General features: G+C 36.2%; 1 protein-coding gene across 1 annotated transcript in view; it reads left to right on the top strand.

The window, feature by feature from the left end:
- Positions 1-26999, top strand: part of IL1RAPL1 (interleukin 1 receptor accessory protein like 1) — a 660453-nt gene that overhangs the window by 77840 nt on the left and 555614 nt on the right. The window contains exon 2 of the mRNA XM_085050061.1: positions 7143-7248. Coding sequence (XP_084906187.1) covers positions 7167-7248 — 82 coding nt within the window. The 5' untranslated portion in view covers positions 7143-7166. The remainder of the gene's footprint in view (positions 1-7142; positions 7249-26999) is intronic.

Genomic DNA, 26999 nt, shown 5'->3' with positions numbered 1-26999 from the left:
ATTGATGTTGGTGTGATGTAAACTGATAACCTGAGTGATAGTAAGGAGGGGTTTATTTTGTGTGCAAACATTCTGTCAGAATATCCACAGTGGATTTTCATCCTCCACATCCTTCTGTCCTTCTTCATTTTGAGGGAAAATATCTTTAGTGACTCAGATGGGAGATACTATTTAGAGAATTTTTGTAATCCTTATTGATAGTCAAAATACTTAGAATCTTCTGACAGTGTCTGAGAAACAACTTGCTTATTTTACCAAGTAAGCATTCAGAAAATGTCATGAAGACTGAACTTTTAAAAAAGTGCTTTTATCCTAACAGAAGCTTGAAATTAGACTTCTTCCTTTAAGTTACATCTTTCAAATTTCTTTTTCAAACATACATTCTTTTTCAAAATACTATGTTGTTACATAATTGCTACTCTTCATGAATTAAAAAATGAAAGAAAAGTACTCATATAGGAAACTAGAGTTATTCCAGCTGTTCTGCTGTGGTTTTGCTGCAAATAGCTAGTCTTGAAAACTTGCCATATGCAGAAAAGGAGTTGTGGAACTCACCCTCAAAAAGCAAAGATACGGAGTGGTCAGGGAGCAAACACGAGACCAGATAACAGGTGTTAGATATCTCACATGCCAAAATCATGCCGTTAGTTGAGTGCTGGTTACCCATGTGAGACAGACCAGTTTGATTTTTGTTTATACCTCAACATGTGTTATACATGGGGTGAAAAATTACTCTAGGGGCTTATTTTTTGAATTACATCTGATAGAGTGGAGCCCTGTCCCTGGGAAGGCTTTACCTGACAGCAATCCGGGAACATTAAACAACACAGCAATCATCTTCCTCTAAACATTGCTGTTGAGCTTTTGAATATTGTCTATTATTTTTCTGCCAGGTTGCTATTATGTTCTTTGTTTGCTGTCCAGAAAAAGAAATTATGGTTTCAAGTTTTCCATTAATCCACTGGCCTGATCCACATAATGAGAACACATTTCTTGTGTATCCTACTAGATATGTTGGGAACAACATGTATGTTAGTCCAGTTTGGTTACATCTTTTGTTGGGAAAAAACCCTTTACTTAGTTTCAGATTCTTTTGTCCTTGTGATCACGAGTTGTGAACTATTAAGAGGGATGCATCTACTTCTAATAACAATACCAGATTGTTTTAAACTAACGCCAAAGTATTTCTTTGTCTCAAGTAAGGGCTCCTACAAATGAACAGAGACTTCTGACCATCCTTTGTTCCCTTACCCCGATAGGAAATAGCTCACTGCCTCACTATCCAAGGATTTTCTTTCCTGCTCTATTTGCATCAGCACTTCTGAGTGATTGAGCCACCTTGGTGAATTATCTGGGACTGGCAAGGCACCCTGCTGACCTGGATCCCACAAGATCCTGTGAAACCATTGTAAGAGACTCTCATCTCCCTTTCTTATGTCTTTCCTGAAGCTGTACTTCCTCTTCTTAGCCCCTGCAGTTCCCCAAAATATGTGTCAGACAGTTTTCAGCTATGAAACTATTTCAGTCTGTGATTCAGAAGGACAAGATGTTCACCTGTTTCTTCAGAAGAGGTTTCTCAAGCATATGACATGTTGAATTTCAGGTATCTGCAATCTGCTACAATTTATTTGTCTCATAATAGAAAAAGCACAATCCAGAAATCTTATTCATTACCTAGTGGAGAAAAAAGCCACTTAATGAAATATTTAAAAACACATTAAGCAGTCTAAACAGTGTGCAAAATATGAATGTTTGCTAGTCCATCAAGTTCCATTCAAATACTATTGACATTACTTTTTTACATAAGACTAAGAAAATAAATATTCAGCATATATCAGGATTCTTTTCATTGTAGAATAATTTTTAATTCTTTTATATGTTTAAGTGTTGCATGTTTCTTAATGGAAACAATTGGGAACAGTGGATTATATTTTCATATACAGATATACATGGAATAATCTTGAATTTCTCCAGATAGATTGCCATGTTTACTATACCTTGTATGATGGATGGAGCCAATAAAAAGTATCTTAAAAAGAAGGCAATAATGAGTACCAGGTTTAATGGGAAAAGTCATAATGTTGGAAACCTCTCCAAAGGCTGCACTGAGTTCCTATTCACAATGTGCTCTGCAGGACAGGTGGCATGTTGGCTTTTGGTTATCACAGGTTAAAACACTGTCACCATTCCTTCCACCCTGACTGCTTGTTTAATCATCTCCTTTCCTTTCCTTTTTTTGTCATGAGTCACAATTTCCTTGAACTTAGGAATGCTGTTAACGTGGAGGAATAGGGATGATTGAAAAAGGAAATGCAGGAGCTTATTGGCTTCCTTTTGGGAAGCACTGAACACTTTGGTCTGGTTTCTCATGAGTTCCTCATAATTTGGTTGCTGAATCTTTTTGTTTATTGGGACTTGGAAAAGGTCTGATTTTATGGATGTTAGTATTTGAAACAGGTACATTTTCTTCTAGCTGAAGTTTTAAGAATTGCTAGGATTGTCTTACTGTTCTGGGTCAGATCATGACGAATTGACACATTTATGAAATCAAATTGATTCTAATTTTAGTTTTTCCTTGCGTTTTAGGAATATAAAGCATTTTTTTCAAGATGCTTGAATTGCGTTCTGGTCATACCAAACTGCCCTTTACATCTTGTGAGATCTAATGTCATTCTATTGAGGGATTTGTAAAGAATGCCACATAAAAAGAGATTATTACTGAACAGGCATTTTTGGTTTTGTTTTCTCATGTATTCAGGTGGTGGTTCTTTGTAATTTTGTTACTCATTCATAATTTACCAGCACTTTCATGTCATTACCACAGAACAGCCATGAAATATCTTGCAGAGTTCAGAGGATGTTGTAATTTTTTTTCTTTTTCTTTTTCTTTGAAGGGGATATGATGGACAAAGATAATGCAGCAGTTATGAACATGTATAGAAAACCATTCTTCAAAGTTAGAACAGTAGTATGGGAAGAGAAGGGATTTTCAAATAACTAGCAACAGACATGAGCTAGCATTTATAGGCTAGCTGAGAATCAGCCCCTTAAAGTTATTGTAAGGGACTGAGCCCATGGAAAATTTCTTACTTCAGTTAAGTTTAATTCAAGTTTTGGGAAAGGCCCATTATAAACATAAATAAAATAAGGAAGTTGACATTTTCTTTTCTATTTTCCTACCTTATCAGGACCTGCCTTACTATTAATAATATAATGTCTGCTGAGCTGTTTTGGGAAGCATGTGTCTCTGTGTATGCATTCTCCTCACAGTGAGGATATATGACAATTGAAGGAAAAAAACATTCTTGGCATTTCCCCAGAGAATGTTAGTCTTGATATACAGCTGTATTTCTACTTCTGTCTCAACTGGAAAATTAGATACTTGATGATGCAAATGCTATGCTATGGCACTTTTGCATCAAGCAATGACACCTTCTACAGGAAAGAATTTTAAAAAAAATAATATGCCTAGTTAAAATTTGTATGGAATATATTTATGCAGAAATATTTAAATTTTTTTCAGTGATTTGGTTCATGCAAACAAACAACCCACTACTGAAAATTTGAAATTGTGAATACTGCTTAAAGATGAAAAAAAATGTCAATCTTTTCTATTGCATAAAGAAAAAGCAATCAAAAATCCTTGGTTCTAAAAGACTTTCTTAGTTTACTATTCTCCCATGCAATATAGTAGTCTTATACCCAAAGGGTATATAAAACATGCCAAAATCAATTCAGCTTAAAAAACAGCAATTAAGTTTATAACTACCATACATTATCTTGGATTTTTAGTGGAAGTAACTGAAAATCAGAAAAAGAACAACCATAAAAATTACTTTTGTAGATGTATATGCAAGCTGTCTATCTGTATATTGCTTAAAGAATCAGCAGACTTGTTCTGCTTGTTAAAATCAGAATTTCTTAATGTTGTTTTAAAAAAAGAAATAAATTACAGCTAAATGACTAGTAAAATAGTCTTTTCCCTAAAAAATTCATTGCTGAAAGAAGGCTATTCCCAATTCATGAGGTATCACACTCCAGTTACTGTTAACAATTTGACTTCTCAGACTTATGCCTTTTATTTTGTTTTTTCGTGCAAAAGATACCTGAATATGTTACAGTGTCTAGGCCTCAGGCAAACTCACTGCAGCAGTGAAGGCATTTTCTGTTGACTTTGTGACTTCTTGTGGGATTCCCCTTGGGATGTTCCTTTTGTATTTGCTTCTGACTTACTTTTTTTGTTTTCACAACCAATTTCACAAGGGTGACATTTTCTAGAATAGTCAATTTCCGAGGCATTCACCCGGAACAAGGGACAAGAGATGTTAAATATCTGTTTTGAATCACTAATAGGAATAACACGAGGCAGATTTTCCAACCACCCCAGACAGCTTCCAAAGCCATGGGGCACCAGCTCCAGTGTACTGGTCTTTACTTCTCTGCATTTCTCTGGTTGAGCATTTGATTTTTAAAATGAAGAAAAGACCAGAAATACTTCTCCTTCACACAAGGGAGTGTAAACAGAAGAGAAGGGTTGGAGGACTCTAGGTAGAGCCTAGATAAGATCTGATTTGTTGCTTATATTGCTGTAAGGAGGCTGTGGCTGCTGTTGGGAGTCATCCTGCCTCCCTTTTTCCCTTCAGCAGTAAGTTCTTTCTGGTATTTCCAAAGAAAGTGGCAGACTTTACTTTCTAGGGATTTACCACAAGCCATGTAGGCAGCAGCCAGTTTTGCTTATGGCTTAAAGTTAGAGCTGTCTCTGTGAGAATAAATGTACATGAGAATGGCTTCCACAGGGACATGTTTAAAATGCAGTTCCTGCTATGCTATTGTAATAATGGTTCTTCTTGCAGACTTGACAACTTAAATTAGTAATATATGCCTGGACCAAAAGAATATTTTAGTTTACTGAACAGTTTCTTATTGATATTGTTGTATATACTGAGGTTTGCTTTCATAGAATCAGTCTTTATAGCCGCTCCATGGTTTCCCTACAAAAAACATCTATAAATACAAATGAATACATGCACAGACATACATATGCAAATATATGTATATATTTGCATTTGTTCACAGTGATCAGCAATATTATCTTTTGATGTATGGTCAAAAAGGGTGTTTTTTGATATGCTTTCACAGTCAGAACTTGTTTAGTGGATTTGTAATTGCATAGAAAGATCCTGTGGTTCTTTGGGTAATATTTATTAGGCTCACACAGAGCAAGGAGCTGACTCTTGCTAGTACCCTGGAGGCTGAAGATATCAGCTTCAGGATTTCCTGCGGCATCACTTAGTGCAGTGACTGAGAAATGAGATTTTGATTTCAGAAAGCTTGACTAAGATCTGCAGTAAAATGTGGCATAACACATTGTGGTATCTACTCACTGTGCCTCTGGAAAATTAACCTTTACTGCTAGCTTCTAAATTTCTAAAGATCTGTATTATTTGTAACTGCCAGTGGTCATGCTACTTTGTTAAATTTTAAACTTAACTAAAAATGTTAGCATTACACGTAATTTACCTCCTAGCAATCCCATATTTCATATTTAAGTTACCTAAATTTTCTGAAGTAGCATCTGAATGTAGGCAAATGACAGTCCTTCACTGTGATCCTAAAATGCTGAAGCTTGTTAAAGGCAATGAATGAGCAAACTCTTGTGTATTTCTCTGTGAGTACAAATATCGTTACACAAAATAAGACATCACAAACTGTTGTCAAAATATATTATCTCACTCCCTCATCTTTATTAAATTTGTAATAATGAGTAATATTAAATGAGTACTCATATTAAATATTAGTAATATTAAATTTGTAATAAGTAGGTTTGTGCTTGGTTCTGGAATGTCTTGAAATGTGAAGCTTTAATATGGATGATATATGAAATCATAATTTTTCAAGCAATTCTTCCCCTTCTTCCTTTTTTACTCTTACTGTTTCTTATTTCTAACCTGTTCTTGTCTAAGATGAAGATATTTTAAGATACTGCTTTCAAAAAATGTCTTGGCTATTCGGTAACCTGATTATCAATGCAAGTGCAAAGATTCACAGTTAAGAAATCAAAACTTGTACTATGTGGTACCTTCTGAGAATTTTTTCAGTTGCTCTCCAGGGCTGTGATTAAAAGAGGTCAATATCAAAACCACATTGGTTTAATCTGGGTCTTAGTTATAATATTAATGAACCATTGATCCCAGCCCTTTCTTGTCCCCATTAGACAAGAATATTTTTGTGTCAGCTACTATAATGAATATAGATAGCATAGATAGGCTGCTGTCTAGTTTGAAGAGGCAGATTTGTCCTCCCCTTCCTCTTTCAACACACTAAAATATGAGATGATAACCCTATCAGCCTGTCCTGACGAAGGTTGATAATCACCATGACTAGATGACACTCTTAGTTATATGAGGAATTTACAAAATTTGTAGTCCCTGCTTTCACCAGCAGCTCATACCACTTAATCCCCAGAGTAAGTAAATAGAATGCAAAGCTTTTATTCACATGTTGGAGGTGAAGGCTAAACCACAGTCTGTGCTTTGCTTATCTCCATTCTAATTAGCATTCACTGCTGATTTGGTGCAGTGAACATGTTAGTTTGAACTTGCTCATGGGAACCTACTCACCTTAAAAGAAGTTGCAAGTGTCTCTGCTGGTTACTTTGGTGCTCTTATTTTTTCCTTTCTCTGTTCCTAAGAAGATGACCAGAATTTTTTAAAATCAAATGTGCATTTTATTTTGAATCTTGTGCTCAATATGTGGTATTATTCAATGAGAGCAAAACTAATGAAGAAGGGCATTATTTTCCTTTTCCTGTTGGTGTGTGGAAAAGTTTATACAATAAAAAGAAATAAATAGATGTTTCAGGAGATCAGTTATAAAGTTTTAGCAGGGACCCAATGAATTTTTACTGTGCAGATGAAGTAGTAACTTAAGCTCCAGGGTTAAATGTAGTGTGTGCATGTGTTTGTTTTATGGTGATTTTAGTTTACATACTTCTTTGAAGAAAGAACAAAACATTTTTAGTGCCTTAAATTACTCACAGAAACTGTATTTAGCTTTTCCACCATGTCAGTATTACGATTATTTACTTCAGGGTTGTTTCAGCACCAATGTACAATCAGTGTTTCTCTTTTCTGGCACTCTAGGAAGCAGCCACGGAAAGACAGAAGATGAAAGCTCCTATTCCCAACTTGATTCTCTTGTATGCTACTCTGACTCAGAGCTTGAAGGTTGTGACCAAAAGGGGATCAGGTAAGTAAAGCTTTATCTCTCTGGTTACAATGTGGCTTGGAAAGTACTTAATGTTTGCAAGTATATACTAGGATGTTGTTGTGGTGGTTTGAAATGTAGTTAAGAGGATTTAAAATTCTGCAGCAAAAAGAGTTGGCAGCTTCTATATATTTTTAGACTATTGTGTTTTGTGGACTTGATAAAAAATCATATGTGTAATATGAAATAACCAATCATCTGCTGGAGGAAAGTTATTCCCAAACTACTCAACTTACTTAATAGACTGTTGAATTCAGTGTTGTTGGGTACTGGATTTATCTGTTTGACTACATACTTTGGGAAATTAAGATCACAGAGTCTGGGTTTGAGTAACAACAAATAGATCAAATGCATTAATAACCGTGAAAAGTGAAGAGCAAAATGTGTTTTTGAAAGGGATATCTGGTATTTGGTTGAAGAGTTTAATTTAGCAAAGAACACAGAGTCAGTACTCAGACAGCTGGGTAGTTTTGAGTTCATTTTTTTCTCTGTCAACCTGTAATGTACAGTATATTGGGCTACAGTATTTGGCTTTTCATTGGACAATGAAAAAAATAGGATACCATTTCTGCAACCTGTCTTGCTGTATTGCATTTCAGAAAACGAAATCCTTAATGAAAGTCTTAATTCCATGTTGGTGGATTAACAGAAGTCTTAATCTCATGTTGATTGAATTAGTTAATTAGGTCTGTTGTAAAATTCCTTTTGGCATTGGAGTGTTTTAGGTAGCTTTTGTTGTGCTGTTCCAGAAGTCTCTGATTTATTTTTGTCTTTTGGTTGGTAGTAGTTGTAAACTGGTGCTTGGGGAGAACACAGATCTTTATACATTTTTGGCAACATCTTAAATTGTACCTTGCATTTTCAATGGATTATATTTGTAACAAGAGAATGAAACAGATTATGTCTCCAATATTTTAGTAGTTGGAAATGTTGATGTAGGGAGGGCAAATAAGGAGTACTACTACAAAGGAAGGTACTCCTCAATGAAATCTTGAGATTAAAGTATATTTGGGGTTATTTAAACTCAAGAAAACTGAAATACACAGACTTTGTACAGAGCAAGGGAGCTGGCGATGGTTGACATGTTTATAGGATGCTGTAGCCTAGACACAGAATATAGATACCCTTTGAATGTTTCTGGCTAAGATTTTCTGTTTGATTAAGATTTAATACTTGTGAGCTTTAAGTCAGGGCCTCTTAATCCAAATTTAGTAAAAACATTATTGACCATCTTCAGTAAATTTTACAAAGTCATTCATTTTTAAGGAACTGAAAAGGAGTCCAGGCATCACCTGTTACTTGAAAGTGGCAATAATAAGAACTTGGGTTGTCTTTGCATTTTATTTCATATTTTTTTGCCTGTATCCTCTTCATCTGATTAACCAATGCAAGAAAAAAATGGTAAACATACAATTTAATTCATGTTTGGGAAAGTAATATTATTGCTGTCCAGCAAAAAAAAAAAATACAGAACTTTTCAAGATATATAGAATATGTTTTCATCCTGATGCTGTAATGAAAAGGAAAAACTATAATGGAAATCTTTGGGTCATACCTTACTGAAACATGGGGTCTTGATGTTTTTGCATGAGATCAGCGTCTCCTGTATAAAGCTTCATTTAGATATATCACCAAGGGGACATTTTGTCATACTGTGTATGCCAAGGAAAAATCTTTGATTTACTGAAATCTCAGATCCTTCTGCTTTGGACCATGTTGCTTTGTGCTTTTGGATTTGAAGAACTTCAGTGCTAGGTGGAATGCAGTAACGTGCAGCTGCTGGGTTTGCTATTGCTGTTTGGTTTGATTTGGTTTGGCTTGGTTTGGGTTTTTTTGCTCCCTTTGGTGCTCAGGACAGCTATTTTTGCAATCCTGAAGCGTTTCTATAAAGAAAAATTGTTTACTTTAACAGGAGTTTGAACAAAATAAGATTGACTTACCTGTACTGTGAAAATAAAAATGGTTTCCTCAAGTTAGTGCAAATCGTAATTGGAAGAAGAAAAAAAATCGGCTTGAAAAGTGGAACTTAAGTTTTATGTGAATATGTTACCAAGGGCAGAGCATAGTGAAGGCACAGTTTATATTCTTCTGTCAGTTCTACTTGCAAGTGCATTTTATCCTTGAAATGCCAGCTAAAGCAAAATGACTAGAAAAAAAAATAAAATGGAAATATTTTTATACTTATGAGTTGTTATAAATACGGAGTAGCAGTATAGACCTTTTCTAGATGTATTGCTTTTCTTTACTTCCTTCTCTGTTTGAAATTCCAGGAATGTAATAAAGTTAAAGAAGTTGTTGCATTAATATGCTAAATAGTTGTTTTAATTGGGACTTACTCCTTCTAATTCACTTTTGTTGAGCTTATTTTTAAGGACCAAACCTAAAAAACACAGATCTTGTGTTATTTATTTATTCTATTTATATAATTTCATATGTATATTGTATTTTAAATATATTTATTAAATATATATATTAATATATTTTATGTTCCTTTTATATATTCAGTGTTTAATGTTAAAAAGAGGTATGTCCTTAAAAATATGCCTTTCCAGTATTGTCAGTTGGTTTTATCCTGCTAGAGTATTTCACCTCTTTTCTAATATTTTCTTCTCTTATTTATCAGGTGTGCTAAAAAGATAGGTATTAATAAAAGTATGAATTTCTCCATCTGGTAGAGATTTCCAACCACTTCTCTGATTTGTCAAGAATATGAAAAGCTACCTTCAGAAAGTCAGTTCCTAAGAATGGATAGCAATTCTGACTGACTGTTGGCTTTCAGGACTGAAGCTATATCAAATAATTAGCTATATGTGAAAATGAGAATCAATACATTATTCTTGATTTTGTGTGTTTGAAAAGAAGGTTAAAAATACTTTACAATAGAAGAAATCTTAGCTTGTGCTGCATTGGATTAGATTACTGATATGACAGCAGTCATTATACAAAGCACTTAAAATACTTAAAGGTAGTCCGTGAATCTTTCTACCACTGTATGCTATGAATCAGTTAAATATAATAATATAGGGAGTAAAGGGAGCGGTATTAATCAAATATTTCTAACATTAGCCAGAAAACATGCTTTAAATGGGCTTGCTCACAGCTGTTTGACTTACCTGTTTAACACTTTGTCTTGTATGTTTGTTTCTATCTGACAGAAGAGATTTCTTTTTTTTCCCAGTTAATATTTTAAATAAGTTCTGAACAGTTTCAAGTTACTTTTTAATATATGTTGGATTTCTTTTACATTGAGAGCGTGTGATGACTGTGCTTATGTGAGAATGGATGAGTGAGCAGTTGTAGCAACATTCCTGTCATTAAATACAGATGATGCAAGAAACTTCTTCCTCATCCTTGTATGCAAAAGCTGACTTAAGCACACCTTAACTTCCCCTGTCAACAACAGCTGACCACACAACACCTACAAGCTGTAATGCTTTCACAAGAAAGAAAGAAAAGAGTCTTTGCTGTAAGCTTCCCTGTTCCAACCACAGACTTCACAGTGGATGTCATGTTTATTAATTGGGTGTTCCAGTTATTCAGTGATGTGTCCCTGCCCTGGAGAGGCTTCAGAGCCTACAATAGTAACTGCAGAGAGGAACTTTCTTTTGGCCTGTAATAGATCTCAGATAAGATCTGCTAAATGGGAAGCTGACTCTTGCACTACTTCTCAGCTCCTTTTAATTTCTTGAAGCATCTTCCTTCATGAAGCAGTTCCTGTCTGAGCACTGTGATCCTCTGCATGCAAAGGAAGAATAAATACTGAAAGCCTATATATTTAGATTTGTTCAGCACATAGTATTACAGGAATTGACTTAAAGTTCAAAAATGTAGAAAATAATGCCTGTTTCTTGGCATGAAAGCAAACTACATATAACTTTGTGATATGCCTAAAAAGTGTGTAGATTTACTTTTTGTGCAGTTCAGTTCAGTCCCTGATAGTATTTAGGAGAACTTTATGGAAATGCATTTCTAAATGTTTTCCTTTCAGTGATTTTTCCTAAAATTATCCAGTTTCAAAGTTTGAACTAAAATGTTGACTTTTTTTTTTTTTTGTCATGTGGTTTTACATCCATAGAAACTTGTATTTCTAAAAGTCTCTTCTTTACAGGTTGAATAGTATTTGATCACTTACTTGTGGTGAATAGAGTTTTGGCTTATGAATTATTTAATATTCATCAAAGAGGAAGTAGGTTAGGAAAGAGAGCCTTATGCTGATGCATACAGACTTTTTCCCCCTATAATATATATGTTAAATGAAATACTTGAACACTGCATTGCCATCTGGTGGTTTTTTCCAAGGATGCTGAATAGACAAAAGAAAGCAAGGTTTAGAGTTTTTTTGTTCTTTTGTTTTTTGGTTTTTTTAACCCAAATGTGGTAAAAGGGAAAATGTGGGAAAAAGTATGAAAAGGGATTTAATTACATAAAAGGATTATGAGCTGATCAGTACATTCAGGCAGTATTATTGCATTCAGTTTTTTCACACCCAGGTTGCCTAACAACACTCTGGTGTTGCCTTGTATCAAAAGAAGTGAGAGTTGTTATTACTGCTTACAGTTTTCTGCTTTCTACAGGTTATTTTGCATTATGAGTTAATTAATATTCTGTGTTCAGTTCTGCTATTTTGAATAGAAAAGTTTTTTCTAGATCAAATTTATTCTATGATGGAATGATTTAACTGGAAGGAAAATCTTTCCAGTGATGGGTTTTTGGGATATCTATGAGATCCTTCACACTGTTACAATGAGATCGAAGTCTAAATATGTATTTTGTCAGGTAACAGAAGATTACTTCTCTTTTCAATGTCTAGTGTTTTTGTGCCTGAGCTATTATTATTCAGTCTAGGTGGTTGTACTTGGATAAAAGATCAATATTATGAAAATAAGGTAGTATAGTTTTGTAGGAAAAAAACTACTAATTTTAATGAGGTAAAAATTGTTGAAGTTTTTTTTGTTCTAGAATTAGTGGAATTCTGAGGAACAAACTGGAAATACATACTAAAATCTCAAGTTGTTATTCTTTAAGAACTATAACAAGGTGGTTTTCTAAATTTTGGCCATCCATGTTTTTTAGGATTTATTGTTCATGAAAAAATAAGTATATTTTAGGTGATAATAATAACAGATGTATAAAGAATACCTCTGCATAAAAAAGACAGTTGCTGGCTTCGACTTTTTTTCTTTTAACTGAAAAAAGAGCATATTCAATATGGGCCTTAAGATCAACAAAGCCAGGAATTTACAGCTCATGAGGAATGTCATAATGAGAACTTAACAATGTAGTTTAAAAAAAAAAAATTAAGGAAGGAATACAAGTAAGTCAAGACAGTATGAGAACACTTTGTAGCTAGGAAAAATTTTTGAACTAAGTTTATTCATTTGTACATTTGTACTTCATAATTAAATTACCACTATTTTACAGAATATATTTATTTCTGTACATAAAATCCAGCTTACATGGCAAAAAAAACTTTGAGAAATTGCTCATAATTAAATGCTGAGGCTTAGCAGAGATCTGGTACCCAGTATTTGAGTATTTGCATTCTTTATTTTTTATAACCCTTCCAAGTGAGATTTGGTGTCCTAATTGTGTAATACTATGTAAATAATCCTATTCTTCTTAGCATCTTCCTTTAATGTTGTTCTGTTTTTCATTCTCCTTGTGTTTTGGTTGCCTAAATAGTTTCTTTTTGGATTCTTGTCAAAAGGTAATTAGTTGATGGATGTCATATTGGATCTGGTATGCACTGAATAGTAATAAGATGGTTCAAAAATAAATTACTATATCTGTTGTTCTTATTCTTATGCAATTTATAAGCAGAAGGCTCACATATACTGTACTCCAGGTACTCTGAACTTGGAGCAAAGCAATTACAGCAATTAAAGGATATGCTGCTTGTAAACCATAGGAGTTTATGTCAATTGATATTAATGGCTCCTAGCTGTTGTTTTCACTCTGTTGTAGAATGTTAGCTTTCCATTATTAATTGATGAGACTTGTGGCTTATTGTGTGGTTATGCAGAACCTGAAATAATATTTAGAGTATATCCATCTCTGTTTGATGTACAAAATTACCTTCCATGAGCAGTGACTTTTTAAACTGGAACAATCAAGACTACTGTTATTACTATGAAAACCTTTTTTCTATCTCTTTCATGGGTGATAGGAAGAAAAAGTACAGTGAATGTCAGTCCTAAGCAAATACGTGTGTACCTTTCTTACTGCACTGGGGAACAGGAATATTTTTGCATCATGACCTGATTAAGAAGTGAACCTTGCTTCTTATGAGAATTGTTTCAAAAAACTCATTTTGAATTGGCACATAAATATGCAGCCTAGTTTATGTTGTAGCTGTGGGACTGAATGGAGAAAGCTCTGTGAAATATTTTCCTTTTGAGGGAGAAGAGTAAAAAAGGTGAGGCTGAACATTTACAGTTAAAAACACAATAGAGACAAACAGAAATCCTTGTTGTTCATTCTTGGGCAACTTTCTTATATTGTGATCTATTAATTCATTCCATATTGATTTTAATAACACTAATATTATTCTGGTTTTTATCCTAAAAATAAAAGATGTTTAAGTTTTCCTTTTGCACCTGTTTTGCTTTGATTTAAAGATGGTTATTCCTCCCTATTTAAATGTGTAGTAGAAATTGCCTTTTAATTTTTAATGTTAAAACTTCCTCTTTATAGCTGAAGAATTAATTAACTGAGTGTGTCCGCTTTCTTGAATTTCCCCTAATTACTCTGCAAGATACAGTTGTGTGTCAGTGGAGGAGGGGGTTACTTTCTTTCTTACTTGCACGTTTCTTTTAACGATAGAAAATCTTCAAAAGCCATCCAGTAATGGGGTCAGCTGAGATGAATGATTCCTCATGCCTGCTGGGAGGGAGGCCTAGATGATGTAGAGATGCAAAGACTGTAAACGCTCTGCCTCCTTCTTCAACACTTGCACTCTTTGGCCTGAACTTTTGCCGTCTACTGGAGAAAAATGTGAGGCCTTCTGAAATTAGTATAACCCACAGAAAATTTTTACAGCTTGTTATTACTACATGGCACCAGGGTATCAGGAGAGCAATTAGTGTCCTTTAGCATCTTGTTTAGACATCAAAAGTAACCATATCCTCATCCTGCAGCAATTCTGACAAAGCCAATTACACTACTTCTGGTATCATCCTCGACTTCTTTCTTATTTTATGAAGGTAAACTACAGTTTGACTATTGTTAGGTGAAAAGGCATGACTTGTTGTTTGAGAATCAAGAGATATTGGAAGAAAGAAGGAGTGAAGAATCAACTTACTTAGTAATTTTCTGCATATTCAAGAAATTAGAGGGTTCCTTTAGTACATGGTTTTGAACCTGGGGTTTGAGTTTTTTTCTGTTTGTTTGTGCCAACTGTATATGGGAAGCATTAGGTTTTTTAAAAAGAATATTTCTTTACAATACTGCATCTTTATTTAGCTACAGAATATTGTATGGGATGCACTGCTATGGAGTAATTTTCAATGTACAGTTTTCATTTGAAAAATGCTGAATAGCAATCTTGCTGGAAAGAATACCAAGTTTTGCTAGTTAGCTTAAACAGTGCTTGGCCATGCGGATGGTTTGGCTCCAATGGTCTTTACTCTGTTTTTGTATGCTAAGGATGCTATTCCATATGTCAGATGAACAGCAAATATGAGCATGTTGTACTAAGGGGTGGCGGGAAGACCATATTGTAAAGAAAGAAAGAAATGCAATTTTGTTCCACTGGAGGATTTGGGCAGTAAGGAATGACTGCATCTCAAGCATAAATCCTTTGTGACACATTACTTATTTTGCAGAGACTGTGAAAGCAGTAACTGTTACTTGTTCTGTGAGCATTTATGAACAGGATGGCTGGCATTTTAAAAATAGTTATATGACCTTTTGTTGTTGCTAGGATCCATCCTGATACTTTTCAGAGTCCTGGGAGATTGTGAATAATACCATGGTATGTGAAAGGACTGTCTGTGTTTTAGCAAAGGGTCAATGTTTTATAGTGTGCAATATATATTAAGAAATGAGTAATGATAGTAAAGGAGACAAAACAAAATCTGAAGCCAAAAGGACAGTAATAGATATTCTTACATAGTTCGGTCATTGAGTTTCAGTAGCTGCTTAGGATGACTCTTCTTCCACAGTCCCTGCTTTCCCTGGGGAGCTGATAGTGATTGTTTTACTGATTGGCATCTGCTGGCAAATGGCCTAAAAGATTTAAAAGAGACAGTGACCTTTGATCAGAAATCACTGCTGCAAAAGATTCATTTATTTGAATATTATCCTGTCAATTTTATGTAGAATAATGACTGTGGAAAATAGGAAGGCAAAAAACCCTCAAGGACAAGTAATGGCCATCTGATATATTTGTCTTTTTTATTTAAATTTATTCAGTTGTGAAATATTATTAAAATACAGAAATAATAGCCATGAAAATAAGTTCTGCCCATTAGAATATATTTTGTTGTTATACTTAAAGGAAATGAAAATTTATTAAATCTGTCCTATTAAAATACTTCCTGATTTGCTCTTCCTGAAGGATGGAGGGAGAAAGTGCTATCAGTGCTGCATACACAGATATATGGGAACCAACTTAGCAGGTTTTCCTTTAGTTTGCAATTCTGAATTCTTCAGCCATTCTTGCTCTGACTTGTTTTAGGTGTTACGGTCTTTACTTCAAAAGCAGGATACACAAGCTCCTGTAATATTATAATTTTTTTTCAAAGTATTTTTTTGCAATTATAAGGAGAATTATCAGACTTCTGTAATAGTAAATTACAGCACAGTCATGTTAGTTGAGAAATGAATGTTCCTGTAATTTCATCACCTTGCTCTGAACACATAACTCATTTCAGGAAACTGTTGGTTGTTCAGATGCAAAGCAGACAACTGTGTTGAAGCAATCTGAAAATTCATTTGGAGTAGCCCACTTCCACAAATGACTCTTTTTCATCCTTGACAAAAAGGAGCAGTTTTTAGTCTCTTTTAAATTGATTTTAATTCCAATTAAAACACTTCCAGTTGATAATTCCAGTTTTGATTACAGAGTCATTTAGGTTGGAAGTCAGCTTTGAATATCATCTAGTACAACCCCCTTGGTTCAAGCAATGGCAGCTACAGCAGTCAGCTCAGGACTGTGTGCAGTTGAATTAAGTGTCTTCAGGACTTTTCTCTGAACAGCAATTTTTTAAGGAATTCAGAGAAACCTCCTAAAGGTTGTATGTACATGCTGCAGACCCTCGATTTTTCTAGATAAGGATTTTCCTAAACATACTCATCATGGGTTGCCTTGTCTCCCAGTGGGAACTGTGGCATGTTTAGGTTGGTAGCTCTGAATTGCTCTCATGTGGAGCTGCGACATATCAAGAAAAGACCTGGAGCTATTGCCATGTCAGGTTCTAAAATCTGACCTTCCTGCAAGCAGCGTTAGCTATTGCTTGGTTCCTGTTCAGAATGTTCAGTTTCTTTCACGGTAAGATTAGGTATCTCTAAAAAGCTATAAATATATTGAAAGTCTACTGAAACACAAGACAATAAATGAGGCATGTGTGAAGCTGCAGGAAGAAATGAGCATATATAACATGTATTTTACCCTTGCCATGCTGCCTGACTTCTAACCATAGTTAATATGCTTATTAATACTAGGAACATACTATTTTTCTTTATGGGAAAAGTAACTGGCTAATGCTGGGCATTCTACCTTCAAACACTTTTATATAGTTCAGTATACATATTCTTTTTTAATGAGGTTTGCCATAGCAAGTACAACAAAGACAGTGACTTTGGGATATTAAAAATAAAAGAGCAGGTCATAACATAACACAACTGCTGAAAAAACCAGCAACATACAAGGCTTGGCCAGATTGGTGGTATAACCCAGAGTGAATTCTGAACCCAAAACAAAGAGACAGGGAAGAATAATGCAAATTCCCTGTAGATGTATATAGAGGTACCTGTGCTATGAGGAAAGGCTCAGTTCCTTCCTCTGGATCACAGAGCCTATGGAGATGCTGCTGAGCTGTCACACAGGTGATTGCTGGCGTGCAGCACAGCAGAAGAGGAGGGAAAACATGGAACAACAGTGTTAACCTCTGAGCCCTTTCTAATCAAACATCTGAGCCACGTAGGAGGAGTCAAGCTGCCATTTCTAGGAGTGACTACTGCATAGCTCATGGGTTCACAAGGGGCAGGCCAGGATGGAGGCCAGTGAGTTCATTGTTTTCATTCTGCTGACTGTGCCAGAACTTGACGCAATCTTTAGCAAAATCACTTTTTTGTATTGTATGTTTATTTTTGCCATTGGTAGTGTTTTAAATGTAATTTATATTTTTATTATTTGAGAGACAAAACAAAATTTTAAATTTTGTATTTTTCTAGGAAACTGAATAAGGGTCAGTAACAAAACATTCGAGTTCAGTAAAAAACATTTTTTGAAACAAGTATTCAGCAGAAATGCTAGCTCGTATACGTTTACAAATATGCATGCTTTCTTTTTTTAGTGTACTACTTGCTGTGAATTTTTAGCAAAATGGGACTATTAATGGATGAAGCAGGAAGCTTAAAATTAGAGAAGGTCTGAAAAAAACCCCATGGAAAACCATGTTTTTCAGAAAATATATTTTTATTGTGAGAATTAGCTTTCATGTCAAGGAGAGAAAGAACAAATTACTTCTAGGAATGATAAAATGGGATGGCTTATATTTTTTAAATTATAATATTTTTTCTCTACACATTTGAAATATGCAGAACAAAACCCACAGATATTACATATTACTTTAGTATGTAATACGTATGGGTAAGATTTGAGATTAGGGAAAACACTTCTTACTTATTTTTCTCAATTTTTCTCAAATTTTTCTCAAATTTTCGAAGTAAACAAATCTATGACAAACATATTAATAAATTAATACATTTTATTGGTTCCCTTGAAATAGTCACTGTTACTGTTATCTGAACTTTTTTTCTTATAATTCTTTCTTAAATTATCATAAGTCTGTGCAAAGGCATAAAGGTAATGAGGTGGTGTAACAAAAAATAGTTTGGACAGGATGTTATTTAACAACCTAAAAATTTATCACTAAGAGTTTGCCTAACTGTACATTAAATTGCAAGGTCATTGCCCAAATATTTGCACCAAAAAAAAAAAAAAAAAAACCAAAAAAAAAACCCACCAAACTAGTGGACGATTTTCAGCATCTGAATCCCACTGTGATTACACTTTTACATGCCTAGAGAAGCTGTTAGCCCTCCTTCACAATAAGGAAAGCAGCTTTCTTACATGAAAAGCAGCTGCCCTTGTTATAATCTGACTAGTGTGGTGCTATCTGTAATTCAGGGAAACTGAAAATAAATGAAATTGTATGCATATTTTAACTAGGTGGTTGGCTTTATTCATTCATGGCTGTGTTTCAGCTTGCCACTGCTAGATAATGCATGTGTGATAAACCTTTGCATTTCAAAGTAGCTGATACTCATCCATGTACAAAGCCAGCATGTTTTGTGTGTTTAGTATTGGACACAGTTATGTTAAAGTGCTGCTTTTCATACCAACTCTACAGCAGATGCTCCGTATAGGATCCATGATGGCTCATACCTAAAAATGCTACTGCTTTCACTAGGGAGGATCATTTATTCATTTCCAACTGAGCTTGAGCAAGACCATTCAGCAGAGTTGCTTTCTCACTATAAAAATATTGTGTGTTTGAAACAGCTCAGATTTTTCTGTCTGGTAAGTCATGAGATCGAAGGAAAATAGTGAAGCCATGTTGCTGTTGAGCCGCTAGCAGAGAGAAGAATCCAGTTCTCAGTGGCAAGAAGGAAAGACCTTTATTGTTTTGATTTCATCATATATATAGAGTTTTCAAAGGTCACTCAGATTGGTCAGTCAGAAGCCTCCCCCTAGGCCTGATTGGCCAGGCCTGCACCGTCCAAGTCTTGGGACACTGTTTTTAATAACATCCAAACTTTATCTTTATTTATAAAACACAAAACGAATTCTCATGGGAAAGACCTGTGCTAGCCACAAAGTCATGTGCTAAGTCTCCAGAATTAATCACTTTTTCTGTTTGATTCATTGGTTGGTTTTAGTTGTTCTCTGTAACTCAGTCTTTCACTACAATTTAGATGAGAAAGAAATTCATGTTCCATAGCACTTTTGAGCCTTTTTCCCATTTCCTTCCTTCTGTATAGATATACAAGATGAAAGATGTAACAGGGTAAGGTAGTTACCCATCAATGGACAGCAAATTGTTAGATGTTCCTGGGCTAAGAAACTCAAGAAAGGGTTTAAAAGCTGTTTTTCTGTGCCAGGATATATTCATCAACTTCAAGATATTGTCAGTTGTGATCAACAGAGAGAAAGTTTGTCTGCCACACATAACTTCCTACGTAGCTGTAGACAAGAATGCAACAACTGTCCTCACCAAAAACATTGCTATTGAGGATTTTATGTCCAGGTTCTGAATTACTTTTCCTGATTGAGACAGTTGCAAATGTTAGTAAACTATCGGAACTCCTGGAAGTGAATTGCTTTGACAGGCCATGTCATGTGGGAGAGGACTCTGGTTAGGCTGGGTTCATGGGCTGAGGGCCGTTGTATGAGGTTCAACAGTCCGAGTGCCAGGTCCTGCACTTGGGTCACAGCAACCCCAGGCAACACTGCAGGCTGGGGGAAGAATGAGTTGAAAGTTGCCTGAAGGAAAAGCACCTGGGGGTTCTGGTCAACAGCAGCTGAACATGAGCCAGCTGTGCCCAGGGGGTCAGGAAGGCCAATGGCACCTGGCCTGGGTCAGCAATAGTGTGGCAGCAGGACCAGGGCAGTGATTGTCCCTCTGTGCTCAGCACTGGTGAGGCCACAGCTCAAACCCTGTGTCCAGTTTTGGGAGCCTCACTACAAGAAAGACTCTGAGAAACTGGAGCATGTCCAGAGAAGACAAGGAGCTCAGGAAGAGTCTGGAGCACAAGTCCAATGAGAAGCAGCTGAGGGAGCTGGAGGTATTTAGCCTGGAGAAAATGAAGTTCAGGGGGGACCTTATTGCTCTCTACAACTACCTGAAAGGAGGTGTAGACATGTGGGGGTCAAGCTGCACCAAGGGTCAGGCTGGACACCAGGAGCAATTTCTTCACTGAAGGGATGCTTAAGCATTGGGATGGGCTGCCCAGGGAAGTGGTAGAGTCACCATCTCTGGAGATGTTAAAGAAATGACTGGATGTGGCATTCAGTGCAATGGTTTAGTTCTGAACATCATGATGATATTCAGTTCAAGGTTGGACTCAGCGTTCTTAGGGGTCTTTCTCAACTTTAATGATTCTGTGATTCTATGTAATTTTAAAAATATCTGATTCTCTAATTATTTCCTTGCATTAAAGATGCTTTGCTATACTCCAAGAACTTCCCTGTTCCTTTCTTTTCCTACCTGCAGCTATTAAAAATTGAATCTAATTTATGTTTTATTAGGTTGATTTCATTATGTTCACCCAGAATAGCTCTTTATTTTCTCTTGCATTTGCCTGATCTTAATTTCTATGCCAAATTTAATATGAAGGCTTTAAATCTTGTCTCTTGCTTAGGGGAAAGGTAAGGCATCGAGTTCCATCACGCTCTAGAGAGAAGAACAATGTGTTATGTATGCTTTGTTCACATTCCTTTGCTGCTTTGAGCAATTCTGAATGACCAGTCACATATGAGAGTAGTTTCTGTTTACATTTACTTGTCAAAGTAAAGGAAAACTTCTTGCCTTTTACCCCCTTCTTGAAGACCTTTCCTGATGAGCTTGATTGTGTTTGTGGAGTGGTTTTGGATTTTTTATTTTTTACTGTAGTTAGTTAGTTTTGGCATAAGTAGTACAGTGCTGTATATATATTTTTCTAATTTTGGAGTGAAATTGTAATACCTGCTGAACAACTCTCTACCTGACCCATGGTAGCATAACGACATCATCTAGCTATGAATAATTAGATTTGCCTGTATGTATGAAATATAAATATACATGGAGAAAAATTTCATTACCTGCAATCTACCATTCCAGTAATTGCTGTGGATTTCCTTTGCTACAGTTGTTAGTAGAGTAATATGACAGTGTTTTTTGACTACAACTGAAGGGATTTTTTGTGTTTATGTGGTTTTGTTGGCACAAAGATTTACCATGAGCTGAAGATGGCTGAGCCAAGTAATAGTTTTGATTTTTTTCAGATTTCTTTTATAGGATAATTCAGGTTGGAAGAGATCTTTGGAGGTCTCAAGTTTAAAGTAGGATCAGCTCTGGCATCAGGCCAGATTGCTCAGGACTTTATTCATGCGAGTATTTTAAAACCTCCAGAGACAAAGCTTACACAAATTCCTTGGGAAATTGACCCAATTACATATGGACTCTTGCCGTCTGCTGGGGTCTCGAAATACTATTTTATAGTTCAGAATGATGTAATGCATGAATTATAAACTAAGTCTGGTAGACCCAATATACTAAGAAGATCTGAAAAAGGGGGAAAAAAGGCAAAATCAGCTTGTTGGATAACAGTCTTGGTTATCTGCAGTAAAATAAAAAGAATTAACCTAAATACAAATAATTAAATTAACTTTTTCCTTAAAAAAGGTTTTATAATAAAACCAAAAGAGATAATTTAATATTCAATTAGTTCAACTTTCTGCATAATTTATTTCCATATGTATGCTTTTCTTTAATCAAGGTTTTTTTCTTTTCCTTAAGGCAATTTACTGCTTCTGTTAAAGGCTAGTGGAGATTAAGTTCCTCATGTGAATGGAAACCTGATAGACACATCCATTTTTAATTTTGTTTACATATTAAATTGTTTAAATTCTTGCAATAACTTCAAAAATTGTTATGTGAAATGAAGGGTTTTTAAATAAATTGCAACTGATTTCTCTAATATATTAATGGTTAGAGTAAGACCTTTGAAACAAACTGTGTGATTGGGAAAAATTCTATGAAGTGTAGCTAATCCTGTCAATAAAGCTTCAATCAGAAAACTGTTCCATTGATACATATTGAGCATAGAATACATCATTGAAACAATGAATGACACTAATTATTGAGCAAGAAGTTTAGGTTTTCATTCGCTAGCTTGTGACTTTGGGAAAGAGGGCAATAATACTTGTTATACTTTGCTCCTCAAAAAAACCAACCAAACAAAAAACCCTATCCAGAATAACCACAAAATCAAACCAACTTTTTGTATGGTTTTAATTCATATTTCTCCTTTTAATTAGGATATAGGTACAAAAATCCTAAATCACACAATTTTAAGCAGTCAAGAAGTTCCAGCATAGTTAGGGATGTTGTCTGTTTCAGATTGGATCAGTGGATAATACGTTTTCATGGTAAGCACTAAAACATTTGCAGATGAACCTCCTTGACCACAACTGACTTTTCAACACCTTTTTAGTCTATAGTTTAAACTTTTTTCTCCAAAGGTGAAAAGAGCACTTTTTTTGTTTGCTGAATTGGATACTACAGGATCTAATATTTTCCTCAGGGCTCTGCTGGGTGTCTATCATGCTCAAGGATTAACCCTTCAAACAGTGGTCAGATTATGTGGGGTTTTCTTTGTTTGTTTTCTTTTCCTTCTGATGTTGCCATCCAAATGGATTAGTGTGTCATCTCAGAAGCTAATCACAGGTATTTAAATTGATTAGTATGCAGCTGAACTCAGAGCCTTAAAGAAGGGTTGAACTGGTTCCACTGAAAAAGAGAAGATAAAGCCCTGGCCAGAGGTAGGAGAGGAAGCAATAACAAACAAAAAGCCACAAATGAAATGATGAAACAAATTCTGAATTAATTTTGTTTTATGTAACATTCTATTTTCTTCAATTCCCAACACAGTTATATAGCTGTATCTGAAAGGATAATTAAAATAAAATACAAATATATTTCTAAAGCAGTGTGGTCCATGTTTAACACTGAGACTTCAACCTGTTTTTTACCAGTGCTCAGTTACTGAGTTTGTCTCAGTCTTGGCTTCCTGCAGGTAACATGGGATTATAAAGAGGTGAAGCACTCTGAAATGAAAGGAGAGCTAATTTGTTTAAAACGAAATCTGAATGAGGAACTTTAAATTTATCTTGTAATGAATTGCAAGTCCCACATGAATTATCAGTGGCATGAACCTGCTTCATGTATGTGAAAGTTATACATAATGAACCAGCTGCAACTGGAGAGATAGAGACAGAGATGAAAGTGCAGCAACAGTCTGAAGAGATCTCAAAACACAATAATTTGAAATCTTCCAATCAGTTGCATATAATAGCCAAATCCTCCTTGTTTAAAGCCAGCTATGTTAGTTTATTTCAAATGTTGGAAGAACTGGGAACCATACTTACCCTGAACAAGTAAAAAATATAACTTAAATATTGAATTTAATATATTTAAGTCTGGCAAATATCACATGGAATATTTTATAAGAAAAATTTTAACTTTCCAAATTTGATACTTCCATGAGAACGGTGTCTCTAGAAAAAAAATAAAGGCAGAAAACATAAAATTCTGAGTCTTTAGACTACCAAGATAATTTTATAGCTTTTAACTAAATACAAGCTAATGTTCTTTACTTTTTCAAGTGTATTATTTCCTCCTTTCTGGATACTCTCCCTTGTTTCTACTCAACAATCCAACTTTTTGGCAAGCTTCCCTCTACACTTTTGCACCATCATTGAGCTTCTCACGCCTTGACAATCTCTGTGAATAGAAAGTACTTCCCCTAGTTGCATTTCAGGATTACTGCTCTTGACAATCAAGTTCCTTCAAAAATCTTTAGAATATGTTCAGCACAGATGTAAATCTTTTCAGCTTCAAAAAACTCAGTAGGTTTCTGACGAAGTGTACATCACTTTGATCTTTTATATCAAAAGAAGAAATCAAATGGCAAATCATTCAATTATAGTCCTTAGCAATCACAGAATGTTAGAATGGGTAAGGTTGGAAAGCACCACATGTGGTTATCTGGTTCAACCTCCCTGCTCAAGCAGAGCTATCCCAAAGTAAATGGCATAGAATTGTGTTCAGTTGGCTCTTCAATATCTCCAGTGGGGGAGACTCCACACCCTCTCTGGGCAATCTGTCACTTTGCACACAGTCACTGCACAGTGAAATTCTTCCTCACATTCAGGTGGAACTTCCTATTCATCAGTTTCTGCCTGTTGCTTCGTCCTACTGCTTGACACCACTAAGAAGAGCCCAGTGAATAAAATTGCCGTGCTGCCCCTCAATACCAAGCGAGCATTGCAGGAAGGCACGCCTTAATGTGACACCTGGGGGTCTGGAAGTAGCTGTCACATCCCTGTGGGAACAGCTAGAGAGATTATGAGACCTTTTTGTTCCCCTGTGTCCTGCTGAAGGGTGAATGCAAGCTGCCCTTTTCTTCCTGCTGCCTCATTGTGTCCTCTACGGAGGAGAATGAGGACAAACACCATTCCGTATTTCACTGTGTCTGCAGCCTGCAACACCATTCAGAACCAGGTACTTTCTGAAAACCATGCTGGATGACTGTTGTTATCAGGAGGAGGTTTGTGATCAAGGCAGTAAATTGTATTTGGATAGGCAGTAAATTGTATTTGGATAGTTAATCAAAATTTCAGAATTCTTGATTTCCATCCCGTTCCTTTTCAGTAAGTTCCACTTCGGTTTTCACAGTGCCACATTCTCAGCTTAGTACAATTTGTGTCCTCCTTTCTCTTCTGCACTCTTTCCCTGCTCTGTTTCTTTCTTAGTGTCTATCTGTACCCGTGGCAGCTCCAGCAAAGACCCTGACAAAATAATTTTTCCCAATTCACTAAAACAAACTTTGATTAAGCTATGAAGGCTGGCCATGAAATGTCACGGTAAGATCTTGCTTCACTTGCTTTTCAGCCCTTTCAGAACTTTGCCTTAAAGGACAGGAACAGCTTTTCCTTGCTGCAAACTAGAATTCCAGACCCTTGCACTGTGTGCCACAGATCACAGAGGGAAATTCCCGAGGCTCCTGGGGCGCTGGTTCTGCCGTGCCTTGCAGGGGAGCAGTGCAGGTGACAAGGTCTCCAAGCTGTGTGGGCTCCCTGAGCAGACAGCAAATATTTGCTGGACATTTTCATGCACATTGCAAGCTCGAAGCAGAGGGAAGAGGAAAAGGGAAGCAAGCAGCTGACAGAATCATGGAATGTTTGTGGCAGGAAGGGACCTCTGCCCAGGTGTTACAATCCCATGAGGGAGAGATGCCTTTGCCCGAATGAAGATGCAAATGAAAGCATATGATGACAACATACAGATTTGATTTAACATGGATTTTATTTGACAAGGAATGGGAGATAGAGAGATAGAAATAGGGAAGAGGTCTCAGAGAGAGAGAGAGAGAGAGGGAGAGCAGATGATCAGTTGGAACTAGATGATCTTTGAGGTCCTTCTCTTCATTCTATGATTCTAGAAGATGTGTGAATGTGTGTTTTAACTTGATATGATTTACTGCTACTACTATTTCAGCTTAGTCTTCTTCTTCTTTACGACTACTAGTTCTTCACCTCAGCCATTCCTATTATTCTTATTCTTCTTATTGTTTTTCCTCTTCTTATTTTTAATTACTACTATTATTTCTTCTTCTTCTTCTTCTTGGTATTGTAGCTGTTATAATTCTTTTTCAACTTCTTATTAATTTTCTTCTTCTTCTTCTTTACCACTATTAATTCTTTCTCTTTATCATCTTCTTCTTCATTTACTACTACTACTATGATTTCTTCATCTTCATCTTCTTCAACTATTTGCATTTCTATTCTTATTATTATTATTTACTAGTACTATTTCTTCATAATCTTCTTGTTCGTATTCTTCTTATTCTTTTTTTTTTTTCATTTTTCTGGGGGGATTTTTGTTTTTGGGGGGGGGGTTGTTTCTCTTACTTTTACAGTCTCCTAAACCCAAATTTGATTGTACTGTAAGACTGATTTGTGTGGCAGTCCCACTCACAAACGGATGGAGATGTGCAGGCAGAGGAAGCCCTTGTGGCTCCCTCAGGACGCAGGGCAGGCTCCAGGACAGTCACTACCTGCGTGGCCTGGCCTGGTGCTGGCAGCTACTCGTCCAGCTGAGGTCTCAGGCAAGGGGCAGTGGAACAGGCTGAGCAGAGCCTGCAGTGCCCGCCTGAAGCGGGACGGACGTTTCTGAGGGGAAGCTGGCTGCTGCCCGAGGGCCTGGGCTCCCTGCTGGGGAGCTGAGGGGCTGGGGGGACACCAGGGGCTGTGGGGGTTCTGCAGGAGCTGTGGGAGCTTGGGGTTGACCCAGACGGTGTGGATGGTGATCTGTTCACAGTCCTCTCCATCTTGGGACAATGCTGGCTCTGCTCTGATTTCCCCTTCTGAGAGTTCCCAGTCAGAGGAGAGTCCCCCTAGGAAAAGCTCTTGGTCACTGTCCTGTCTGTCTTGGGACAATGCTGGCTCTGCTCTGACTTCCCCTTCTGAGAGCTCCCAGTCAGAGGAGAGTCCCCCTAGGGAAAGCACTTGGTCACAGTCCTCTCCACCTTGGGACAACGCTGGCTCTGCTCTGACTTCCCCTTCTGAGAGCTCCCAGTCACTGGAGAGACCACCTAGGGAAAGCACTTGGTCGCTGACATCTCCATCTTGGGACAGTGCTGGCTCTGGTGTGACTTTCCCTTCTGAGAGCTCCCAATCACTGGAGAGTCCCCCTAGGGAAAGCACTTGGTCGCTGTCGTCTCCATCTTGGGACAATTCTAGGTCT

Source organism: Lichenostomus cassidix, chromosome 1 (genome assembly GCF_008360975.1).
Source record: "Lichenostomus cassidix isolate B80296 chromosome 1, HeHo_3.0, whole genome shotgun sequence".
NCBI lineage: Eukaryota > Metazoa > Chordata > Aves > Passeriformes > Meliphagidae > Lichenostomus > Lichenostomus cassidix.
This window is presented reverse-complemented; position numbering and strand designations above follow the sequence as displayed.